Source organism: Rana temporaria, chromosome 1, assembly GCF_905171775.1.
Source record: "Rana temporaria chromosome 1, aRanTem1.1, whole genome shotgun sequence".
NCBI classification, from domain to species: Eukaryota; Metazoa; Chordata; class Amphibia; order Anura; family Ranidae; genus Rana; species Rana temporaria.
Genome location: NC_053489.1, coordinates 346,216,786 through 346,243,164, shown reverse-complemented (window position 1 = coordinate 346,243,164; position 26,379 = coordinate 346,216,786). Strand labels below are relative to the sequence as shown.

Sequence of the window (26,379 nt, the reverse complement as noted above, 5' to 3'; positions counted from 1 at the left end):
GCCCTATATAAGTCCATGCCCACTGCTCAGACGGCATTCCAGCGCCGGACCTCGTCGTGTCAACATCGAATGGAAGAGAAGGGAGAAGACAGCGGAGACAAGCCCTGTGCTCCGCGGAGGAGACAGGCAGAAGCGGAAGGCATCGCAGAAGCCCGGAGAGTGGCGCCCTCCGGTGGAAGACACCGTACAAGCCCGGGACCCTCCCCCAAAGGCAGGAGCCTCCCTGGTGAAGGGGGTCCCGGTGAATTACGTCGCTGAAGACGGGGGTGGGGTGCCAGTGCACCCCCCCGCAGAAACCGTCGTGGAAGCCCGGGACCCTCCCCCAAAGGCAGGAGCCTCCCTGGTGAAGGGGGTCCCGGTGAATTACGTCGCTGAAGACGGGGGTGGGGTGCCAGTGCACCCCCCCCCCGCAGAAACCGTCGTGGAAGCCCGGGACCCTCCCCCAAAGGCAGGAGCCTCCCTGGTGAAGGGGGTCCCGGTGAATTACGTCGCTGAAGACGGGGGTGGGGTGCCAGTGCACCCCCCCCGCAGAAACCGTCGTAGTAGCCCGGGACCCTCCCCCAAAGGCAGGAGCCTCACTGGTGAAGGGGGTTCCGGCAGAAGATGGCGAAGCCCGGGGCCTAATGGGGTGGTGGTGGGGGGCCCCGGCAGAAGACCCCCGGCTGACTAATAAATTAATTTATTCATGTGTGGTGTATTATTTTATTCCATTTTTTTCCCCAGGTGAATGGGTAGGGGTACAATGTACCCCATACTCATTCACATAGGGTGGGGGGCCGGAATCTGGGGACCCCTTTATTAAAGGGGCCTCTCAGATTCTGATAAGCCCTCCGCCCGCATACCCCGACAACCAACGGCCAGGGTTGTCGGGAAGAGGCTCTTGTCCCTATCGACATGGGGACAAGAGTGCTTTGGGGTGGGGGGGCAGTGCCCCCCTCCCCCACAGCACACACTCCCCCATGTTGAGGGCATGTGGTCTGGTATGGCTCAGGAGGGAGGGGGGCGCTCGCTCGTCCCCACCCCCATTCCTGTCTGACCAGACTGCGTGCCTGGGATAAGGGCTTGGTTTGGATCTTGGGGGGGACCCCACGCTATTTTTTTTTGCGCGGGTTTAACCCCTTATGTTCCAGACCAAGCCTAAGAGCCTGGTATGCACCTGGAGGGAACCCACCTTATTTTTTTTTGGGGGGGGGTCTGGAGTTCCCCTTCATGAACAGCGATCTGTCATTTACACATGTCAGTCCCCCCCCCCTACAGTTAGAACACACCCAGGGAACATATTTAACCCCTCCCTCGCACCTAGTGTTAACCCCTTCCCTGCCAGTGGCATTTTTACAGTAAGCAATGCATTTTTACAGCACTGATCGATAGAAAAATGCCAATGGTTCCAAAAAAGTGTTCGATGTGTCCGCCATAATGTCGCAGTACTGATAAAAATCGCTGATCGCCCCAATAACTAGTTAAAACAAACAAAAAAATATTTTGTAGACGCTATAACTTTTGCCAAAACCAAACACTAAACGCTATTTGCGATTTTTTGGAACCAAAAAGATGTAGAATACGTATCGGCCTAAACTGAGGGTTTTTTTATTTTTTACAATATATATTTTTGGGGATATTTATTATAGCAAAAAGTAAAAATAATTTTTACATATGTGGGCGGGACTTACGCAAGTCCCGCCCACATATATAAACATCGTTCAAACCACACATGTGAGGTATTGACGCGTGCGTTAGAGCGAGAGCAATACTTTTACCACTAGACCTTCTTTGTAACTATAAACTGGTAACCTGGAAAAAAAAATAAAAGGTCGCCTATGGGGATATTCACGGAATTCATTTTGGCCCCATTGCAGGAGTGTTTCCAATAGTAAAGCGTGACATGTAAGGTATCTATTTACTCAGTGTAACATCATCTTTCACATTATCCCCAAAAATTGGGCTCACTTTTGTGTTTTGTTAATTTTTAACCACTTGAGCCCGGACCATATTTCTGGTCAATGACCGGGCAAGTTTTTGTGATTCGGCACGGCGTCGCTTTAACTGACAATTGCGCAGTCGTGCGACGTGGCTCCCAAACAAAATTGGCAACCTTTTTTTTCCCACAAATAGATTATTAAATGTGCGTGTTTACTTCTGTCTTTAACACCTCCCCTTCAGGCTGGAAAGCATCAGATCAGGGGAAACCAAAAAAAAAAAAGCTCTCATTCCATTGCAGCTTGGTTCCTACATGTGTGATGAACTGAGCATGCTCAAACACTTAGAAAAAAAATATCCTTTCTTTTTAAAAGGTGAAAAACACTCCTTGGATGCTCATAGAGCGTGGTTTGGGTTAATTGCAGGTGTGCCCAATTACAAGCTCACCCAAACTAGAGACTGCAATTTGTTCATGTGATTTCAATTGCTTCATTACTAGCACTGTTATAAAAAGCTTGGATCGATCAGTCCTCAGCTGCCCTCAGAAGGGGCAGGCTGGCAGAAATGCTGTTGCTAAACACAAATGTGGTTTGTTGCATGGGTTTTGTTTTATTTTGCCAATGGTTTTGGTTTATTTTTAAATGATGTTCACTTTGATGTATTTGTCTATGTGGCCTTATTTTATGAAAAATGTGTGAAGCTATGGTTATTTAGAATTTTGAAATGTCTTTTTGTTTGTGTTTGTTTGTTTGTCTTTTTTCGCTTTCCTTGTTTTGTTGACCAATAAAAATTACTTTAAAATTGTTAAGTTTGTCTTTTGTTACTTTTTCATGCTACATATGTTGACAGCTGCAGCTGAAATCGGTTTGGGCCTAACAAATTATGTGTGTCTAAGCTTCTTTCCTGGTGTGTAATCATGAAATGTTTGCCATGTTTATTCCCCATGACTTTAAAGACAAAAACTGGTAAGTATTTTATTTTTTCTGCAGTGGTCCTCAGCCCTCAAGTACCCCCGACAGGACATGTTTTGTGGATTTCTCTTATCAAGAATTGCTGTCCAGACTGTATTTTAAAGCACATGTGCAAGATGAAGGAAAACCTGCAAACATGGCCTGTGGGGGGGGTTTGCTATTGGTGGACAGGCTTGACGTGCTGATTTACAGCACTGTGCTTAAATCTAGCGCAAGGCAATCCTATTCAAATTGTGGGTGTTTGAGGGAAGCCAAGTGAGTGTTAGAACCCCTGCTTTGTGTTTTTTTATTTTTGTGTTGAGCTTTGTGTCCCTTTTCTTAAAATTGGCTTCACTTCCTGTCACACAGCTGAACAGGAAGTGAGGTTAAAACCCTACCAGTGTCATTTCTTGGGGACACAGGTCAATCTAACTAGTGTCCCCATTAAGCAAATTGCACTCCAGCACTGCTGTGTACACCCCAAATCATGGGTCTTCAAACTACGGCCCTCCAGTTGTTCAGGAACTACAATTCCCATCATGCCTAGTCATGTCTGTGAATGTCAGTGCATTACAAGGCCTCATGGGATGTGTTGTTCTAAAACAGCTGGAGGGCCGTAGTTTGAGGATCCCTGCCCCAAATGATTATTTAGTTTGGGGTTTAGTAAAGGCAAAGCCACTCTGCAGTACAAGCATAGTTGCTGAAAATCAGAGAGGAAGCACTGATGGTTTTAACATCCAATCCTGTAGAAGCAAAGTTGTTTTGTTTTCTTTCTTCCTTGCTTTGCACTTGTAGTGCAAAGTGGATTTGCCTTTAGTAAATGAACCCCAAAGTCCACGATCCCTAATAATTTGGGGTGTACACAGCAAAATGCTAGAGTGCAATTTACATAATGGGAAACTATTTAGATTGATCTCTGTGTCCCCAAGAAAAGATATTAGTAAGGTTTTACCCTCACTTCCTGTTTGGCTATGTGACAGGAAGTGAATGAATTAGAAAGGGTGAAGACACCTCACAAATGTTGTCACTATCAGGGGTGCAGACATCCCCAAAAAAATGAGCAGATAATACTTATTTGCAAATTAATAATTTTTTAGTTAACATTGGGTGGGGTGCTCTAACACACACATTCCTACATATTAGCAACGCTCTATCCTGGCCTATTGGCATGGTTATATTTTCTTAGGGCTCTCAATAAAACTCTATGAAATTTGTGCTTAAACTAGAACCAGGGGCGGACTGACAACTCATGGGGCCCCTGGGCAATAGAAGATTATGGGGCCCCTCTGGCTTACAGATGACCACCACGCCAGGAGGTAGTGCAGAGGCGGGCAGCTAAAATCTTGGGATATTCACATTAAAAGCATGTCATTTTCGGACATATCAGGGACAGATCTAAAAAAAACACAGATTTTTACATACTGTCCCTGGTTTTACTGAGCCTGGCAACCCGGATGGGGCCCCCTAGTGGCATGGGGCCCTCGGGCAGTGCCCGAGTGACTCAATGGTCAGTCCGCCCCTGACAAGAACTATAATCAACAAGTTTTATTTTCTTTAATTTTGGATAGAGTGAGGGAGGGTTATAGGCCCTGTCAGTTTATTTTGTATTATCTGTGTCCAATTGGGGAGATTTGCCTTCACTTCCTGCCCCATAGCCAAACAGGAAGTGAGAGAAAAACTATGCAAATTAACCACTTCCCGCCCAGCCTATGGCCGATTTACGTCCGGGAAGTGGTTACACAATCCTGACAGGACGTCCTGCAGGATTTCATGCCGCACGCGCCTGTGGGGGCACGCAGTGCGGCGATCGGTGATGCGGGGTGTCAGTCTGACACCCTGCATCTCCGATCTCGGTAAAGAGTCTCTCACGGAGACGGAGACTCTTTACCACGTGATCAGCCGTGTCCAATCACGGCTGATCACGATGTAAACAGGAAGAGCCATCGATGGCTCTTCCTCACTCGCGTCTGACAGACGCGAGTATAGGAGAGCCGATCGGCGGCTCTCCTGACAGGGGGCGTTCGCGCTGATTGTTTATCAGCGCAGCCCCCCCTCGGATCACCACACTGGACCACCAGGGATGCCCACCCTGGACCACCTGGGTGTGCAAAAACAAAAAAAATATAGAACAAAAAAACAAAAAGCATTAAAAAATAAGAAAAAAGATGCCAATCAGTGCCCACAAATGGGCACTGACTGGGAAAATCAGTGCCACCCCACAGTGTCCATCAGTGCCACCCCACAGTGCCCATCCATGCACAGTGCCCACCTATCAGTGCCCACCTGTGCCACCCATAAGTATCCATCAGTGCCACCCATAAGTGCCGCCCATCTGTGCCGCCCATGAGTGCCCATCAGTGCCGCCTATGAGTGCCCATCAGTGCCGCATAGCAGCGCCGCCAATCAATGCCACCTCATCTGTGCCCGTCAGTACTACCTCATCGATGTCCATCAGTGCCATCTCATCGGTGCCCATCAGTGCCGCCATATCAGTGCCCGTAATTGAAAGAGAAAAACTTATTTACAAAAAAATTAACCTAAAAAAATAAAAACGTTTTTTTGTTTCAAAATTTGCAGTCTTTTTTTAGTTGTTGCGCAAAAAAAAAAAACGCAGAGGTGATCAAATAACAACAAAAGAAAGCTCTATTTGTGGGGAAAAAAGGACGCCAATTTTGTTTGGGTACAGTGTTGTATGACCGCGCAATTGCCATTCAAAGTGCGACAGTGTTGAAAGCTGAAAATTGGCTTGGGCGGGAAGGTGCGTAAGTGCCTGGTATGGAAGTGGTTAAGGGAATCCAGTGCCCCCCCAGAACTAGTGTGTGGGTCCCCTGAAAATTACTGGGCGGGGTTATACAAAAACAGGGTGTGACCTTGACAGGAAGGGGTGGGTCATTTTTCTATTAGGAGGTGCAGATATGTAGTCAGGCCTAGGGCAGAACCAAACCTAAATATACTACTGCATATTAGGGCTTATTTAGACCGGAACCGATTTACAGCGTGTTTTTATATTGTGGGAGGAAACCCACGCAGGCACAGGGAGAACATGCAAACTCCATGCAGATGCTGTCACGGGCGGGATTCGAACTAACGACTCTTTTGCTGCTAGGTCAAAGTGCTATACACTACACCACTGTGGTGAATGAACATGATTGCAGCTGAAAGCATGAGATCTTTTATTTTTTTTTTCAATACCATGCTTTCCAGCCTTATTGACCCCGCCTCTCTCCATAAAGAGGACCTGTCACACACTAGTCCTATTACAAGGGATGTTTACATTCCTTGTAATAGGAAGAAAACTGATCATTTTTTTTTTTTTATTTCAGTGTAAAAAATTATAAAACGAAATAAAAATAAATAAGAAAACCCCCAAAAAAATGTTTTAAAGCGCCCCGTCCCGACGAGCTCGCGCACAGAAGCAAACGCATACGCGAGTAGCGCCCGCATATGAAAACGGTATTCAAACCACACAAGTGAGGTATCGCCGCGATCGTTAGAGTGAGAGCAATAATTCTAGCCCTAGACCTACTCTGCAACTCAAAAAATGCAACCTGTAGAATTTTTTAAACGTCGCCTATCGAGATTTTTAAAGGGTAAAAGTTTGACGCCATGCCACGAGCGGGCGCAATTTTTAAGCGTGACATGTTGGGTATCATTTTACTCGGCGTAACATTATCTTTCACAATATATAAAAAAATTGGGCAAAATGTATTGTTGTCTTATTTTTTAATTCAAAAAAGTGATTTTTATCCAAAAAAAGTGCGCTTGTAAGACCGCTGCGCAAATACGGTGTGACAAAAAGTATTGCAATGACTGCCATTTTATTCCCTAGGATGTCTGCTAAAAAAAAATATATAATGTTTGGGGGTTCTGATTAATTTTCTAGCCAAAAAATTGTGATTTTCACATGAAGGAGAGAAGTGCCAGAATTAACCCGGTGGGCAAGTGGTTAAAGTACTCATGGCTATAAAGAATAGAGTCATTGCTCATTAAAAAAAAAAAAAAAAAAAAAAAAAAGGGGGTCACAGAGCGTCACACAGCGGGGGAATTCAATTTCAATCGCGCCGCCCGGAGAAGAAGTTCCCGCCGTGTCACACTCATGTGACCCCGCCCCCCTCTGACGCACATGACCTTCTAAGGAGTTTACTTGTGGCGTCAGAGGGGGGCGGGTCCCAGGAGCGGGAACACGGCGGCCCAATTCAAATTCAAACGCTGGGTCCGGGGACGAGAAGGCTGGCGGACCGAGAAGAAGACCGGAGAAGACACAAGATGCGAGGAGGCTGGCGGAAGGACGGAGAAGAAGACAGGACAAGACAACGGGCAAGATGCGTGACCAGAAGGCTGAAGGACGGACGGAGAAGATAGAAGAAGACGTCGGGCAAGATGTGGACGAGAAGACCCGAGAAAGAAGCAGCGGAAGAAACCCGAAGGAAAGAAGAAAAGAAGATTTTATTAAAAGATTTGTCAAAAACCGGCTACTGTCATTTTTAACACTTTGACATTTTTTTGGGGGTGAAATGGTAGAGGTACAATGTACCCCATTACCATTTCACATAGGGGGGGGGCCAGGATCTGGGGGTCCCCTTTGTTAAAGGGGTCTTCCAGATTCTGATAAGCCTCCCGCCCGCATACCCCCACAACCACCGGGCAAGGGTTGTGGGGATGAGACCCTTGTCCCCATCAACATGGGGACATCCTCCCCATGTTGAGGGCATGTGGCCTGGTGCGGTTCAGGAGAGGGGGGGGGCCGCACTCTGTCCCCCCCTCTTTTCTGCGCTCGGCCAGGTCAACGTGCTCGGATAAGTGTCTGGTGTGGATTTTTAGGGGGACTCCACGCCATTTTTTTTTTCAATTTGGGGTGGAGTTCCCCTTAAAATCCACACCAGACCTGAAGGGCCTGAAATGGATATTTGCCGGGAACCGCACGTCTTTTTTTTTTTTGGTTTTTACGGCGGGGTTCCCCTTAATATCCATTCCAGACCTGAAGGGCCTGGTAATTTAATTTGGGGGAACCCCTACACATTTTTTTGTTTGTTTTATGAATGAATCCCTTTAGAATTGTCAGAGCCGACAATTCATTATAGCCGCGTGTGAATTTTTAAATGACTTTTTTCCTTCTGAATGTCACTTTGTGCAGGGGGAGTTCTAAGTGCGGGAAAAATGCGCTATTTCACATGCTGACATTACACCCCCCCTAGGTACGAAATTTAAAGGAATATTTCACTTTTATTGTTTCACTTTAAGAATTATTAATTTCACTGCTCCCGAAAAAACGGCCGTTTTAAAAAATAAAAAAAGCATTGATACATGTTCCCTGGGACAGGACTGAGGTCCCCAAACACTTTTTAGGACAAAACTTGCAGATTAGCCTTTAAAATGAACACTTTTGATTTCTCCCATAGACTTCTATAGGGAGTTCGGCGCGGCTTTACATATTAGTTTCAATGCGCCGGCTGCTACGCTGGTTCATGCGCCCAATTAAGCCTCCACCCGGAGTACTAATTAACGCATGAACCAGCGCAGCGCACATAGCATAGTAAATCAGGCCCTATGTGTGATGAAAAAGAGGCACAGCACACGAACATCAAAACCTTGTCCCAACTGTGAAGTATGGTGGTGGGGGCATCATGGTTTGGGGCTGCTTTGCTGTGTCAGGGCCCGGACGAATTGCTATAATCGAAGGAAAAATTAATTCCCAGGTTTATCAAGACATTTTGCAGGAGAACTTAAGGTCATCTGTCCACCAGCTGAAGCTCAACAGAAGATGGGTGTTGCAACAGGACAACGACCCAAAGCATAGAAGTAAATCAACAACAGAATGGCTTAAACAGAAGAAAATACGCCTTCTGTCAGAGTCCTGACCTCAACCCGATTGAGATGCTGTGGCATGACTTTAAGAAAGCGATTCACACCAGACATCCCAAGAATATTGCTGAACTGAAACAGTTCTGTAAAGGGGAATGGTCAAGAATTACTCCTGACCGTTGTGCACGTCTGATCTGCAACTACAGGAATCATTTGGTTGAAGTTATTGCTGCCAAAGGAGGTTTAACCAGTTATTAAATCCAAGGGTTCACATACTTTTTCCACTTGCACTGTGAATGTTTACACGGTGTGTTCAATAAAAACATGGTAACATTTAATTATTTGTGTTTTTTCTAGTTTAAGCAGACTGTGATTTTTCTATTGTGACTTAGATGAAGATCAGATCACATTTTATGACCAATTTGTGCAGAAATATCATGTCATGGCATATCATTCCAAAAGGGTTCACATACTTTTTGTGGCAACTGTATAAGAAGGCTGTATGTGTAAAATTCAAATTCCTACTGTTATTGAGAACAAAAAGTGATTTTCATATATTTTCTTTAGGTGTTATTAAAAAAAAATTCTAGGGTTGCACCGATACCGATACTAGAATCGGTATCGGTGCTGATATCGAACATTTGGAAGAGTACGTGTACTCCTGCAAATGCTCCCAATGCCTAGTCCGATACCTGGACACCCAGGGATAATCGGTGCAGTGGCAGAGAAAGTTATAATCACTGACCTCCCTGTGTGGCTTTAAATAAAGCAGCTGACAGACGATTCTCCTCCTCTCTCCTCCGCAGTTTTCAGCTGCTTTTTTAAAACCAACACAGGGAGATCAGTGATTATAACTGCCCCCGCTGGGAACCAATCGCTCCTGATTGTCCCCTGTATCCTCCTCTGGCTCCCCTCTGTGTCCTCCCCTGTGCTTCTCCACGGGCTCCTCCGGTCCCCTCTGTGTGCTCCTCAGGTGTCCCCCCATCCTCCTCCAGGCCCCCTCGGTGTGCTCCTTCGGTCCCCCCCATCCTCCTCCCCCATCCCAGATCTTTCAGGATGGAGAGCGGAGGAAGAAGCCGGTAAATTTGTCATTTACTGGCTCCTTCCTTCTCTGAATTCACTGACTCTGTCCATTCATAACTGAGCATTGTAAACTGTATTTAGGATGCTTCAGTTTATGAATGGAGAGGAGTCGCTGTCTCTCCTGTCCATTCATATTCCGTGCAGCTGAGGCTGCTGAGAAAGTGACTGGGGTATCTCTATCCTCAGTCCCTTTCCATGTCTCAAAGGGGAGATTTAAGGGGTCTGTTTAGACCCCTGACATCTCACCAAAGCCCCCCTACCCCCAACAGGGTTTAATAAAAATAAAAAATAAAGAAAAGAAACATTGTAATAAATATTTTTTAAAGTAAAATTATAAACATAATAAAAAATGTAATAAAAAACACTGACTCTGACTGTCCACCCCAAAAAAATAAAGCATTGTAAATATAGATAGATAGATAGATAGATAGATAGATAGATAGATAGATAGATAGATAGATAGATAAAGATAGATATATATGTATATATAGAGAGAGATCTATCTATCTATCTATATATATATATATATATATATATATATATATATATATATATATATTAAAGAATAATAAATAAAATTGTAAAAAATAAAATACTGACACAGTCCACGCCTCATCAGCGCCACCTATCAGTGCCCATCAGTGCTGCATATAAGTGCTACTGTCACATGACATTTAAAAAAAGTATCGGTAATCAGTATCGGCAAGTACTTGAAAAAAAGTATTGGTACTTGTACTCTGTCGTAAAAAAGGGGTATCGGGACAACCCTAAAATTTTCCTTATACTATTTAGTCTGCTAAATATGAATTAATGTGTATACTTTTTAATATTTTTCTTTTTCCGCTAGTGGGTGGCATGTACATGACTGGTATTTTAGGAATAACTCAGAGGTTTGCTCTCCCCTTCTGTTTTGGCCCCATGCCTCGGTGCATGAGGCTCTGGCATTTAGATTGGAGTGGAAGGTACAAGCAGTACTTACATTTAATGCAGTATGCACCCAGGAACAAATGCCGAAACGCAGTCTGCACTAAATGTAAGTATTAATCTCCAGGCTGACAGTCTACCCGCAGCAGGGATGGACGGTGTGCCTGTACCTTCCACGTGCACACTGGAATATCATGCATTGGGGCTAAATGTCCAGTGTGCATAGGGCCTTAAGGATAGATGGTTCCCTCTAGATTCTCAGTCTGCAGGTGCAGTTAACGAGTACGGAGATGGTCCAGGGCTATCTTTTTATTAGATGGTCCAAAATGCCTTGCACATACTAAAGCATGAAAAAATATGTAAAATATGAGCAGTGAATGGAATATCAATATTTATGCATTTCAACTTGTTTCCTTTTCCATTAGGGTACGTCCTTCTCCGAATATTTCTCTAATAATTGAACTACAGGCATCAGGTGGTTATGACCCTTATGGGCAAGAAGTCAGTCGTCTAATACCTCGGGGGTGGGTAAAGGTAGACATTTTTGATTATCAGAACAGAGTTATCAGTGGGCAATGGAAAGTTCCAATCCGTACACTTCCTGTGAAACCATCACTCACTTCCGGAGCTTTGAATGGAGTACCTCAGGTAACGCATTTAATCCTTTGTTCAAATAAGCCAACTGAATAATTTTTTTTATGCTGACATAGAAGAGATACACTAACTGCAACTTACTGTATTTTTGCACTTTGTTACAATATATTATAGCAAATATATATCTCCTTTTTTTAGCTGGAAAATGCAGAGTTGTATTTTCGCCTTGTTAATGCAAAGGATGCAGACATACAGAGCACTTACCCCATTGACATCAACAACTCAGTATTCTATAAGTACCCTCCAATGGTAAGTCCCACAAACCATCATATCAAATGTGCAGTAAATGTGAAATATATATTTGACTAAATAATTTAGATAATTTACTATTATCCAAATTATGTGAAATAAAAATGCCACTCATGTGCGGAGCACCTACAAGAGCTTTTTTATTCAGCACTACGGCTTTGAGGCTACATACCAGCAATGCCAAGGTGTTCAACTAACAACAGAAAGGCACTTAAGCCCTAAAGTATCCTGGCCCTTGATTTGCTAGAGAAGATCTTGCCTAATAATATGGCTTCTTTATGTAAAAAATTATTATCTAGTAGTGCCTTGATGTCAGTGGTATGAAGTTTGTTGCCATGATGGTATTTGTTCAGTGGAAGCCAATATCAGTTGTAAAAGTACTGTTCACCACAATCCATGTGCTGCACAATGCTTTTTCATTAAAGGACAAGTCAAATTCATGAATTGAGAAAATCTCCTCAGAACCCCTTTCTATCCCCCTCAACCCTAACCGATGACAAGCCTTCCCCCCTCTCCTTAACTGCAGGTCTTTACTCCAACAGCTTCATTCTCCCATTCTGTCAAATAATTTAGTGCTAGGCTGCCAGGACTTGTGTGCTATTGTCCATAGACCTGAACAGGACATGCCCATACTGTTAGAGCTATCTTATATTTAAACCTATAGGATATTAGTGCACAGGCACAAGCAGACTGGCCTTAGATTTTTGCTGTCTGTGCTGTAGACAGCATGGGAGGTTGCAGCCACGAAAGGAACTAAAATATGACCTAGAAGGGGGAAGGCTACACAGGTTAGTGTATTGAGTAGGCTAAGAACAAGGGCTGGGGTATTTTTTCTAATTTATAAGCTTGAATAATAATAAATATAAAAACGCCATTGTTGCTGGTGTGCAGGCTCTGCTGCTTGCACATGTTTTGAGATGAATTACGCTGACAGGAGGAGGGTGCAGGCCAGTGGGGTTTGGCAAACAAACCCACCCCCCTCACTCGCACAAATGCCACCTCCCCACTCGGGAGATGGGCGGGAAGGCAGAAATTGGGCAGGAAAGTGGCGATCAGTCCGGCCTTACTATTGGAGCAGGGGCGGACTGACCATTGAGTCACTCGGGCACTGCCCGAGGGCCCCATGCCACTAGGGGGCCCCATCCGGGTTGCCAGGCTCAGTAAAACCAGGGACAGTATGTAAAAATCTGTGTTTTTTTTAGATCTGTCCCTGATATGTCCGAAAATGACATGCTTTTAATGTGAATATCCCAAGATTTTAGCTGCCCGCCTCTGCACTACCTCCTGGCGTGGTGGCCATCTGTAAGCCAGAGGGGTCCCATAATCTTCTATTGCCCGGGGGCCCCATGAGTTGTCAGTCCGCCCCTGTATTGGAGGCTGTTCTTGCTCCAGGCTCCCAGCCGAACAGGCATTGCTTCTCCTCCCATCCGAACAGGTAGTGGGTCCTGAGACCCGATTGGCCGGGAGTCTTAAGACTTCTGGCCAATCGGGTCTCAGGGCCTGCTAACTGATTGACGGGGAGGAGAAGCAGGAAGACATTAGCGAATATTAATTTGCTAAAATCACACAAGTGGGTGGGCTCGGGGCACAGAGCACCCTTTTTTTAAGCCAATTAGAGCTTCAGGCTCTAATCACGTGCTTCTTAAAAAAATGTAAATCCATGAGTCTGACGCCCTGCATGTAAAATAGGGACTGGGCGCATGGATTAGGGAGGTGGTGCCCCTAATGGAGCGGCCGCCATTGGTGCAGGCTCAGCCCAGCTCATGACTTATCAGTATACTGCTGCTTCTTCATTGCCCTACCATCAGTCTGAGGGCTAAAATGTGACAATACTGTATGTAGCGCCCCACAGTAGGCAACTAGTGTTAGGTGCACTTTGTTTTTGACCTTTCCAGTAATAATTTGTTAGTCTGTATCTAGGTTCTTGGTGCAGGCTCATCTACTTTCCCCTGCATCTCACTGAACTCTGGGATATAGTTGGCAGAGAGTTTGACCCTGGCCTGCATATTCATTCCTCTTTAGCCAATCCCTGGTCAGGAGATTGAGTTACCAGCAGGGGGCTGAGGAATTACTGGGAGAATACCTGCAACACTAAAGAAATCTTTTCATGGTCCCAGCTCCTGCTAGGGCTCTGGGACCTCAGGTCTAGCATCCTGAAAGCATACATAAATATCTATTGAGGATCCAGGTCACAGGCAACAAGTACAGAAGCTGAATGGTACTGCAGGTGGCATTACAGTACACAGGGCACAGTGAGTACCAGCCATGTGAATTATAGAGACTTGTCTGTGCACAATTTGGGAGAGCTTACTACAGTACATCCAGGATTATACTCCTGTTGAGAAATTCCAGTTTGAAATGGAATTACCCTTCACATTCAAGAGGGCGGTTCTTACCCTGAAGGAGCAGATAAAAGTTAGAGTCCTCCATTACAGTATTTGTTAGAGGTTCTTTGGCGTATCCCAAGGTTTGTCCTAATCCTATTCTATTTTTTCCCGCAAATAAACTGCAAAAAGACATCCACGGGCTGATCTTTGACCTGAGTGACTTTGAAAATGCTCTGTGCCTGGAACCTGGGACCAAACAGCCAGCCCGGTCAGGGGTGTGTGCTACATGTATTTTTAAACTGTAACATGGAATAGGTTGTCATCCTTTGCTGTCTGGCAGAAGCGTACAAATAAAAAGTAACTGTACAAAATTCCAATTTTCATAAAACAGTTTATATATGTAATTTCCCACTGTGTATTTAGCTTGTCGCCTGGAATCTAGCTTTAATTGTCAATGGTTCATAACAAAATATTCCAGACAGTGGGTCTTGGCTCTGTACAGCGACAGCAGGATTTTGGCACAGCTAACAAGTAGGTAGATTCAGGTAGAATGGAATAAAGTTACGGCGGCGTAGCTTAGCGTGTTTAGGCTACGCCGCCGTAAGTTAGCTAGGCAAGTAATGATTCTCAATGTACTTGCCTGCTAATATACGGCGGCGTAGCCTAAAGCGGGCGGGCGTAAGGGCGCCGAATTCAAATCTGTGTTAGGGGGGCGTGTTTAATGGTAATAAGGCTTGACCTTACATTTTTGTTACTGCGCATGCGCCGGGCACCTACATTTCCCAGTGTGCATTGCGGCTAAGTACGCCGCACGGGCCTATTGATTTTGATGTGGACGTAAATGACGTAAATCCTGAATTCACGGACGACTTACGCAAACGACGTAAAAAATTTGAATTTCGACGCGGGAACGGCGGCCATACTTGACATTACTATTCCACTAGGGCCTAGTTCTAACTTTACGCGGCCTATCTCTTACGTAAACGGCGTAAAAGTACTGCGTCTGCCGGGCGTACGTTCGTGAATCGGCGTATCTCCTCATTTACATATTCTACGCCGACCGCAATGGAAGCGCCACCTAGCGGCCATCCAAAATATTGCAATCTAAGATAGGACGGCGCAAGCCGTCGTATCTTAGATATGTTTAAGCGTATCTCTGTTTGAGCATACGCTTAAACATAAGTCGGCGTAGATTCTGAGTTAGGTCGACTTATCTACTGATAAGTCGGCCTAACTCTACCTGAATCTACCTAACGCTCTGTCCATTGAGTGGTCTGAGCAGTATTATCAGGTTTGCAGTACTGCATACCAGCAAGAGATCTGAAACTTTACAGCCTTACCCACCCACCCGTCTTTTATAACTCTCTGAAAAACTAATGCCGAAGGTTCTGTTTTCCCATTAGAAAGGAGTTATAGATGCACCCTACAATTGACTTTCAAAAGGAACAGATGGAAAATTCAACAGGCTTTAATTAACTAAAACTGTATAACAAAGTATCTGTTACAGTTGTTAGTAAAGTGGGAAGGGAAACTTGCATCTGGAATCCTGGAGAGATTTAGATGTTAAAACAATAATCAATTTACAATAATGATCTTGACATTGCAACATGAATTTCAATTGATGACCGTATTTTGAAATTTCATGATGCATGTAATACAGTTGAGTTTACCAATTTTTGCTCAGAGTGCAATGCCTTCCAACAAGGCTGCATGCAGTTAAACTATAATACTTATGCTGCGTACACACGATAGGGCTTTTGCCCGGCCAAATCACATCGGAATTCCGACGGAATTCCATTGGAGAAAAAAAGAACATGTTCTATATCTAAACTCTGATGGAATTCCTCGGAATTTACGATGAAAAAACTCAGATGGGGCTACACACGATCGGAATATCCGATGGAAAATGTCTGTCTGACTTCCGATCGTGTGTACAAAGCATTATCCTTTTTCTTACTTATTTTTCACTGCCTTTGTCTGAACTCAAAGTTCAATAACAAAGAAAGAATGTTAGTCATTATAAATCTACTAACACAACTATTTTTTTTACTCTACAGACCGTGTCTTATTTCCACCCAGAGGATGTTGTTCTTCCATCTCCTTACTATGGCTCCCCACAGTTTTTTCCAAACATGCATCCCATCTATGGGGACAATGTGGATTCCCCTCCTTCCAGGGATAGAATAATGACCCACTGAAATGAATGAGATCTGCATTTATGAACATTTAAGCATCTTCTGTTGATAATAATTCCATTTTGTGTTTATAAAAAAATATTTCTGATTGTATTCATATTTTCAGACTGCTGTGTTATTGCAAAATCTAGCACGATGTGTACGCTAAGAATAAAATAGAATGGCAGCAAAAAATAACACGATAAAAATAAATGACCAATTAAAAGATAAAATAAAACCTAGCTTTTGCTCAATATTAACTTCAGTTCATAGATTTCCTTTCACAGTGCTTTGTTTCAGCATCTTTTAAACCACTTCCGTTGAGACTGGTCTCCCTGAATCTGCTCCAGTCTGTGACTGGACAGTGAAAGGAGAAGCAGCACATGTATTGCTTTTCATTATTACAGAGCTGTGCTAATTTTTGTATTTTTATCTGCCTGGAGTTCAGACTTAACATTACCCATAGATTTAATATTATCTTAGTATTTTTTGAATCCTCAGTTGGACATTATTTGACAGTTTTCAATGCTGTACTCTCAAGCCTTATGCACACGACCGGGATTCCCGACGGTAAAAAGTCTGCGGGGAATCCCGGGGGGGAAAACCGAGAACCTGCTCAGTAACTTTCCCCCTATACACACCAGAGGTTTTCCTGTCAGGAAAACTGCGGTGAGAGCTTTGGCCGGGAATCCCAGCCATGTTTATGCTCCACCGCAGTGTTTCCCATAGGGAAACTGCCGTGGAAAAGGCCGCCGGTAATCGTGGCAGGAAAAAAGAGAACATGTCCTTATTTTTCCTGCCAGGATTTCCGGCGGTTTTCCTGTTGGGAAAACTGCCATGGAGCATACACATGGCCAGTTTTCCCGGCCAAAAGCTGTCATGGCAGTTTTCCAGACGGGAAAACTGGTCGTGTGTACGAGGCATTACAGACCATAAACAATGTAATAGAATGTAAGCATACGTCAGTGCACTTTAGCCGATATACAATTCTGTAATAGTGCTCAACAAACTCAAAATGCTGACTACACACACAGCAATTTATAGGCAGTGACAGACACTTTCATTTACTTATGTCACAAAGGGAGGTTGACTTGCCACCAACAGCTTTCTTCGTTTCCATTAGGTTGTTTTTGAAAATAAAATAATGCTATGTGTAGGGACAACTTTATTATTATTATTATTATAATACAGGACTTATATGGCGCCAACAGTTTGCGCAGCACTTTACAATATAAAGGGAGACAATGCAGTACTGTAACAATACAATTCAATTCAAGAGGGTTAGGAATGCACTGCTTCTGTGAGCTTACAATCTAAAATGGAGATGCTGGTAAAACAAAAGTTAGTAGTAACTGAGGTATAAAATGATGAGGGAAGTAGAAGATTTGGTTCTTAGCTGAAGGCAGGATAGGCATCCCTGAATAGATGAGTTTTCAGGTAGGAGATAACTGGACAGATTGGAGTAGTGAGTTCCAGAGAATGGGAGAGGCTCTGGAGAAGTCCTAGAGAAAAGCATGAGAATAGGAGCCAAGGGAGCTAGAGAGCAGGAGGTCTTGGGAGGAATTTGGATGATATTTGGTGGTGTATCTCAAAGCAGAGTTGTAATGGCTTTGTATGTTATTGTTAGTGTTTTGGATTTTACTTTTAAGTAAAAAAACCCTAGTTGAATTACTTTTAATTTGCTAAAGTGCTAAAAAAAACAATATTTTTTTCAAAGTAAAGTCATTTTATCCTTATTTTGGTATCTTATGTTGCATTTCAATGCTACTGATCACACTGTTCACATTGAGGTGATATGATTTCAATTGAGGTGATATGATTTCAATTTACAAATACCAATACCATACTGGTGACCCCACAATAGGGATAAAACGTTTTCATGGAAGGAAGTTTAACAAGGCACGTGACCACTTGAAAAAGAAGTTAAACATTAAACTACGTAGAGGGTTCTTTACTGTAAGAACTGCAAGGATGTGAAATTTCTTTCCACAAGTGGTGGTCTCAGAGGGTGGCACCGATAGTTTAAAAAAACTATTAGATAAGCACCTGAACGACCACAACATACAGGGATATACGTATACTAAATATATACTATGTAATACTAAAATATAATCACACACATAGGTTGGACTTGTGTCTTTTTTCAACCTCACCTACTTTATAACTATGTAACATATATCACTGGTATAAAACATATACAGTATATGTTAATTTTATTTACCGTATTTATCGGCTTATACCGCGCACTTTTTTGCCCTTAAAATCAGGGCAAAATCGTGGGTGCGTGATATACGCCGATACCCACTTCCTGCGCTGTGTTTGAACCACTCCGCCAAAATATACCGAGCGCAGTACACTCTGGTATAGTCGGGCAGGCTCGGCTACGCTCGCAGTCACGTCCTGTGCGTCCTGTACGTCCTTTACGCGAGAGGAGCCGAGCCTGCCTGAGTATACCTGAGTGTAAAGCGCGGGAAGCGGCTGAAAAACACAGCGGGGAGGACACCACGATGGCCGCAGAAGGACGCCGGACCGGACAAGGCCACCAATGGACGCCGGGCAAGACACCGACGAGGGGCATCCAAACCGTATTTCTTTTTTTTCCAGAAATTTTCCTTCTAGGTTGGGGGTGCGCGCTATACGCCGGGGCGCGTTATAGAAAGATAAATACGGTATGTACATATGCTATTCTTGCACTGAATAAGGGGATAGTGCTGTTTTTTATCTGTTCAGGTTAGCTTATCGGTCTGCCATTTCTCCTTTTATGGTCCAATCACAGGCTGGGGGAAGGACAAGACCTGTAAGTGTTATTTAACTATAGCAGAGAAAAATAAGGTCTCCTGCCCTACCAGACAGGGCTGTGCGGTGTGACAGACCTTTGAAAAATCTAAGAACTGGAGGGGACAGAGTATCAAATCCTTTTTCTGGTAAAACCTTAACTTCAGTTGCATGTTTAGCTGTTTGCCCGACGTTCATCTGTAAATCTTAGATGGAAGGCTATACCTTAATTTAGGGGTTATCTTGGGGTTTAGGGCTGAAGTAAGGCAAAATACACTTGAGGGTTTTAAAAGTAGAAGCTACACTCTAATAAACTTCAACAAAGTTGCTAGGATGTACCTCCTACCTTCATCTCCTCTTCCCCTGCTGCCACTTTCCCACCACTATTACAGACAGCTGGGAATTGCTGTGTATTACATAGCAGGAGTGGATGTCAAAACACAGCATTGGTGTGAAAAAGATTGTCTGTACAAAGATAGTCTGCAACTGTCATTGAGTAATACAGTGTAATGATGTATTGTTACATTGTATTTACTATTTTATATAGGTAGATTAAAAGCGTGATCTGAATATAACATCAGTTTAAAAAGACCTTACAAGTAAAAAAAAGTGGGGACCCAAACGATCCTGTGGCAGACATGGGAGCAGTAATGTTAACAAATAGTGGGGTTTATATACTAAAGGCAAATAGACTGTGCACTTTGAAAAGTACAGTTGCTCCAACACTGAGGCCCCGTACACACGACCAAGTTTCTCGGCAGAATTCAGCCAGAAACTCGATCGGAGCCGTATTCTGCCGAGAAACCCGGTCGTGTGTACGCTTTTGGCCGAGGAAACCGACGAGGATCTCGTCGGGCCAAATAGAGAACATGTTCTCTATTTCCTCGTTAGTCAATGAGGAAAGTTGGCTCGCCGAGATCCTCGGCGGCTTCACAAGGAACTCGACGAGCAAAACGATGTGTTTTGCCCGTCGAGTTTCTCGGACGTGTGTACGGGGCCTTAGTAAATGAGGCAAGGCTTCAATTTGCAAAAAATACCCAACCACATGCAAGGAAAAAAAACATTTTTGCTTGCACATGATTGGATGATGGAAGTCAGCAGAGCTCCTGCTTATTTACTAAGTTCTGGAGCAACTGCCCTTGCAAAGTGTACAGTCTTTTTGCCTTTTGTAAACCAACCCAGTGTCTGCATAGCAGTGGCGTCTGGTGGTAATTATTTGGGGTCGGTCCAGTTGGTCGGGTCCAGAGCACTTACCCCATCTATGGCGGGCTTCACGGGCGTAAGGCATCGTGGGTGGCTTCCCCTTCCCCTGCTCTCCTCCGCGGTGACTTACAAACACTGACACTCTCCTGATTGTGGGGCCCTTTTTTCCCTTTTCTCCTCCGCGGGCATCACGGGTGAGTTCCCCTTAGCCTGCTCTCCTCCGCGGGCAACACGGTGGCTCCTTTTGGTCAACCGGTAAACAGGTCTCAGACCTGTTTCCTAAATGGCAGGGATGAGATTCAGTGTTTAAATAGAGAATATTCATTTTCTATTGTCACACAACTAAGTGAGCACATCCTATTTTGAAGCCTATTAGAGCCTCTGGCTCTAATCACATGCTTAGAAAAAACAGCCCTCCATTGGAATTTATGCATCCGGAGTCCTGCATGGGGGCTGGGCACATGGATAGGGGAGCGCAGTACCCATGCACCCTTAATGGACGTGCTGCCCCTGCTGCATAGTAACACAGAAATAGGCCGATTCTAATACTATACCAAAAAGTTTGAGACTCCGTAAGCCATATGTGATTTCAACCCAAAACCATACCTACCAATCAAGCTATATTTAGAACACCTATGGTGGACACGTGGACGAGACTGCAACAGTGTAAAGCGTAATGGGCCATTATCCAGATTACAACATAAAGAAGGAAGCCCAGAGATGGAGTTAAATTCTTTACAGAGGTCCGCATACAATCTTCTGTTTCTTTTCGTTCTATTAGGTATTGCCGGAGGTTGTATGTGGACCTCTACTAGAATTAGAACATTAGAATTGATCTAGTTCTGTGTTACTATGCAGACCCTATTTGTTATCATTCTAGGGCCATTACTGCTCCCATATCAGCCCAAGAGAGGCTTGGGTCCCCTTGGTCTGTGTGCCTGGCTGGTTGGGCTGCCCTCACCCTTGGGTAAGTCTCATGGATCCCAATGTGGGTCCTGGACATTTTTTTGTTCAGTTGCTTTTTTGTAATATAAGTTAGTGTTTTTCTATTTTTTTTGTATTTGTCTGTTGTAGACATTCTTTGCTCCTGTGTCTCCTGAAGAAGCAGCATACAGCACCAAAACAAGCCTGGCTACATGTACAGTATATCCCCCTGCGCTGTGATTGTGAAAGCTGTCTCAAGCATGTAATGCATATACTATGATTGCGCAGCATAGAAAGCATGTTGTGGCTAATCTTGGGAGCATTAATAATGATTTTATGAATTGTTTGATTGTTATTTGTAGGATTTATTTGAATATGTCCTTTTGTAATAAAGATAATGCATTGCTTTTTTAACAAAACTTTTTGTGTAATGTCCTATTGGGCATAGAGAAAGTCCATATTTCCTATACAATCTTTGGTACCCAATCAGCCCCAATTAACTTTATTATTTTTTTTTATTTTTTTTTGCTATTAAAGCAGCATTTAACTCAAAAACAAAAATTCAACACATTGCAGCTTACTAATCCTTAGATGCTGTGGCTACATTTGTTTTCCTTTTTAGCCTTTTTTCCCTGTATTTCACTTGGTGATCCAGCCAGTAACATCTTTTCTGTTTTAGGCCCCTTTCACATTGAGGAGTTTTTCAGGTGGTACAGCGCTAAAAATAGCGCTGCTATCGCGCCTGAAAAACTCCTTCACTGCAGACTCAATGTGAAAGCCCGAGGGCTTTCACACTGAGGCGATGCGCTGGCGGGAGAGAAAAAAATCTCCTGTCAGCAGCATCTTTGGAGCGGTGAGAGGAGCGGCATGTATACCGCTCCTTCACCGCTCCTTCCCATTGAAAACAATGGTAAACCGCGGCAATACCGCCCGCAATGCGCCTCTATAGAGGCGCATTGCGGGCGGTATTAACTCTTTATCGGCCGCTAGTGGGGGTTAATACCGCACCGCTAGCGGCTGATACCCGCGGCAATTCCGGCGGTATAGCGCCGCTATTTTTAGCGGCGTTATACCGCCACCGCAGCTCCCGCCCCAGTCTGAAAGGGGCCTTAGGGTGTATGCATTTTGGATGAAGTAGTAAAGCAGACACCTTTTGGACAGCATTAATGTCAGTCTAAAGGAGAGGGTAGTTTTAGACTAGCAGAATTAGATGGATTCAACTTAACTCTAGCTAACATTTTATAACATTTTATAAGCAGTTACAGCAGTTTTTACCTTTTGAGATAAAGATTTAACATAAATTAATAAAAGCTGACCATTGTAAGCACTATTGTCAGTGGTAAATGGTTTGCCTCAAACCTCCAACTGTTACTTTATCTGCACAGCTTGGTCTGGTAAAGTAGGTTGAAACAGGGGTGTACGTATAGGGGTTGCAGGGTTTGCAATTGCAACCTGGCCCAATGCTCAAGGGGGCTTGTGCAGCCCTTGTACACATGGATAGAAAGGGTGGCATATAGAGGAACCGATCCCCTCCATTTTCCTCTTTCAACGGCTGCAGGAGAAAAATGGAGGGGATTGTTTCCTCTATATGCCACCCCCCTGCCCCGGCGATCCACCTCCTGCTGCCCCGAGCACCTGTGTACTCTCCCCGCCTCCCCATGCCAGAATGGAGAGCTAGGAAATGTGTCATTTACTGGCCCCTTCCCTTGTCTTAATGACAAGGGGGTTAAGGCAGTGCTGGAAAATAATGGTGGGAACAAACCATTGACACCATTTATGCCCAATTTGGACATTTGGACTTTTGGTGCCAGCGGTTTAGACACTACTGGCTGTGTGTTGAGTTATTTTAAGGGGACAGCAAATTTTTTACACTGTTATACAAGCTGTACACTCACTACTTTACATTGTAGCAAAGTTTTATTTCTTCAGTGTTGTCACATGATAAAATAGAATATTTACAAAAATGTGAGGGGTGTACTCACTTTTGTGAGATACTGAAGGTATTTTTGTAGGGGCAGCTGCCCAGAGCCAATGAAGACATGGCTTATTTTTGGCAGTGGGTGGATGTAGTACTGCCCTAGGTAGGTGCTAGAGAGAGAGTATAGTTTTTGTATTTCCCTGACTACCAGGGAGGCTATTAGGTACATTTTGGTGCTCTCTGACTACCAGGGAGCAATGATCCATTAATAGGGTTTGCTCATTGTGACGGACTCCTGAACACCCTGTTGTGCAGGTCGGTCTTACTGAGCGGGCACCCCTGGGCACAGCCCAGGGGCCCCACGTTCACCTGGGGCCCCATCAGAGCTGGACAAGTAGCACTAGCCGGGGCCCCGAGGGAGTGTCAGTTGGTGCGCTCGAGGTGCGCTGAATGAGTAGTCGGCGCTCTATAGTTAGCTGGTATCTTCGGCGGTGTACAGCTCCACATCACCGCAGAATCACTGCAGAAGATTACAGCTAACTAAGGCTCTCCACAGCACCAGAAAGATGAGAAACACCTTCCTCCGCTCGCGGAACATCCGCAGCACACCCGGGAATGGCCAGGAAACCCGTAGCTTCTCCTCTCCTCCCCCTCCTTTCATGGTTGCTGAGCCGCTCCATCCTCACTGCTCAATGTGCAGTGACAAGCGGCTCGGGAGGTGTGGCCGTCCTGGAAGGAATCCCCACACTGCTCCGTACTGTACCCTCCACATCCCTTCTCCCACCCCTCTCTCCCTGCATGTGTGCCGCTACGTCTGTGAAGGGGATGAGGGGGTGGGAAGAATAAAGAGTCAAAGACCACAAGAATGAGAGAAGTCACTGACTGAGAGCCCCCAGGGACCATTCAGGTAAGTGAGCACTGTGACCAGACCCCATTCTCCCCCTCCTTCTCTCCCCTCTTCCTTCTCCCCATCCTTCTTTCCCCCCTTCCCTTCCTTCTCTCCCCTCTTCCTTCCCCCTTCCTTCTCCCCCCTCCCCTTCCTTCTTCCCATCCCCTTCCTTCTCCCCCCTCTTCCTTCTCCCTTGCCCTCCTTCTCTCCCCCTCCCCTTCCTTCTTTCCCCCCTTCTTTCTCTCCCCTCTTCCTTCTCCCTCGCTTTCCTTCTCTCCCCCACCTCCCCCTTCTCCTCCTCTCCCCTTCCTTCTTCCCCCCTCCCCTTCCTTCTCTCCCCCACCTCCCCCCTTTATTCTTCCTCTCCCCTTTCTTCTCACCCTCCCCTTCCTTCTCTCCCCTCTTCCTTCTCCCTCGCCTTCCTTCTCTCCCCCACCTCCCCCCCCCTTCTCTCCCCCACCTCCCCCCCCTTCTCCCCCCCCTTTCTTTCCCCCTCCCCTTCCTTCTCCCCCCATCCTTCTCCCTTGCCTTCCTTCTCTCCCCCATCTCCCCCCTTCCTTCTCTCCCACACCCTCCCTTCCTTCTCCCCCTTCCTTCTCCCCCTGTCTTCCCCCTTCCCCTTCCTTCTCCCCCCCTCTTCCTTCTTCTCCCTCGCCTTCCTTCTCTCCCCCCCTTCTCCCCCATCCCCTTCCTCCCCCCTTCCTTCTCCCTCGCTTTCCTTCTCCCCCCCTTTCTTCCCCCCTCCCCCTCCTTCTCCCCCTTCTTCTCCCCTTCCCCCCCTTCCAGACACGCTAAATCTGGTGGCAAGGGGTGGGTGGCAAGTGACACGATGAATCTGGTGACAGTGGCAAGTTACACACCAAATCTGGTGGCAGGTGATGGTGGCGAGTGACACACTGAATTTGGTGGCAAGTGGCATGCTGAATCTGGTGGCAGGGGATGGGTGGCAATTGACATGCTGAATCTGGTGACGGTGGCGAGTGACACACTGAATTTGGAGGCAAGTGACACGCTGAATCTGGTGACAGGTGGCGGTGACATGCTGAATTTGGTGGCAAGTGACACGCTGAATCTGGTGGCAGGGGATGGGTGGCAATTGACACGCTGAATTTGTTGACAGGTGATGGTGGCATGTGACACACTGAATTTGGTGGCAAGTGACACACTGAATTTGGTGGCAAGTGACACACTGAATCTGGTGACAGGGGACGGTGGCAAGTGACACACTGTAAAGTAGAAATATTGTACTTCCATTCTTGAGAGTAGGTGCGTAAATTGGGGCAAACTTGTAGGGGCCCCATAGCATTACTTTGCCCAGGGGCCCATGATGCTATTAGGAAGGCCCTGCTGTTGGGTATTTCTGCCAAGAAGCTGCTTTCCAAGTCCTGGAACACAAAAGTCCATGACACTCATTGTGCTCAGATGCTGCTCATGGTGTCTGCCTGTTTCACACTGGTCCAATAGGACAAGGCATTTTGGACAGTGGGAGGAAACCTGACAAATGGGAGCATAGGTGTAGTTACAGCCCTAGCCATTGGCAGAAGCAGGTACCTGAAGGCATGCTGAGTGACTGTATATATGCCTGTGGCACATGTGTTCGGGGTCTTCGGCTGGAGAGCTGGGCCCTGAAGGGAGGGAGCTGCTGCCCCTCCCCTGTACTGGCTGCCCTGTGGCCTCAGGTGGCCGTGCTATTAGATATGCGGCGGACTACAACAAAATGGCCGCAAACTCATTTCCGCTTGCAGTATATATAAAGCCAAACGCCACTACCAATCAGGTTCCCCAGATGAAGACACGTGACAGTGTTGTAACGCGTAGGGATTGGCTGTGGGCAGACGTGCACCTGGAGTGACGTAACAAGGCGCAGAGAACGCCGCTGTTCAAGTTTTTACTTTGCACCCTTTTTTTATGTTGATGTAAGAGCATTTACATTCGAATAAACGTCCCCTTGTTTGTGATACTACACCATTGGAGGTCTTTCTCTGTCTTCTCTCACCCCCGGTCCCCTTATTGGAGCCCTTATAGGGACTATTTAAGGAATTGGTTGGAGTAAGCCGCAGCAATATATATTATGGGGTAGATTCACGTACCTCGGCGCATCTAAGATACACTACGCCACCGCAACTTTTTTTTCGAATCCTGAAGGAATTCGCGCCGTAAGTTTCGGCGGCGTAGTGTATCTTTGGCGGCGTAATGGCGCGGAATTCAAATGGATGTAATGGGGGCGTGTTTTATGTTTATACGTCGTAACCCGACGTAAACAACGTCTTGTTTTAACTGCGCATGCGCTGTCCGTGGGGGTATCCCAGTGCGCATGCACGAAATTAAGCCGGACGGTGACGTCATTCTACGCAAATCCCTATTCGCGAATGACTTACGCAAACAACGTAAAAAATTCAAAATTGTACGCGGGAATGCCGGCCATACTTAACATTGAGTACGCCTCATAACAGCAGCTTTAACTATACGTCAGAAAAAGCCGAACGCAAACAACGTAAAAAAATGCGCCGGCCAGACGTACGTTCGTGGAACGCCGTAACTAGCTAATTTACATACTCGACGCGGAATTCAACGGAAACGCCACCTAGCG

At 45.3% G+C, this 26,379-nt stretch overlaps 1 protein-coding gene across 1 annotated transcript in view; it reads left to right on the top strand.

The window, feature by feature from the left end:
- LOC120927026 (coiled-coil domain-containing protein 17-like) overlaps positions 1–16,318 on the top strand; it is a gene marked incomplete at its 5' end in the record, with an annotated part of 62,430 nt that extends 46,112 nt beyond the window's left edge. The window contains 3 exons of the mRNA XM_040337441.1: positions 11,102–11,324; positions 11,469–11,579; positions 15,964–16,318. Coding sequence (XP_040193375.1) covers positions 11,102–11,324; positions 11,469–11,579; positions 15,964–16,104 — 475 coding nt within the window. The remainder of the gene's footprint in view (positions 1–11,101; positions 11,325–11,468; positions 11,580–15,963) is intronic.
- Positions 16,319–26,379: the final 10,061 nt, after the last annotated feature.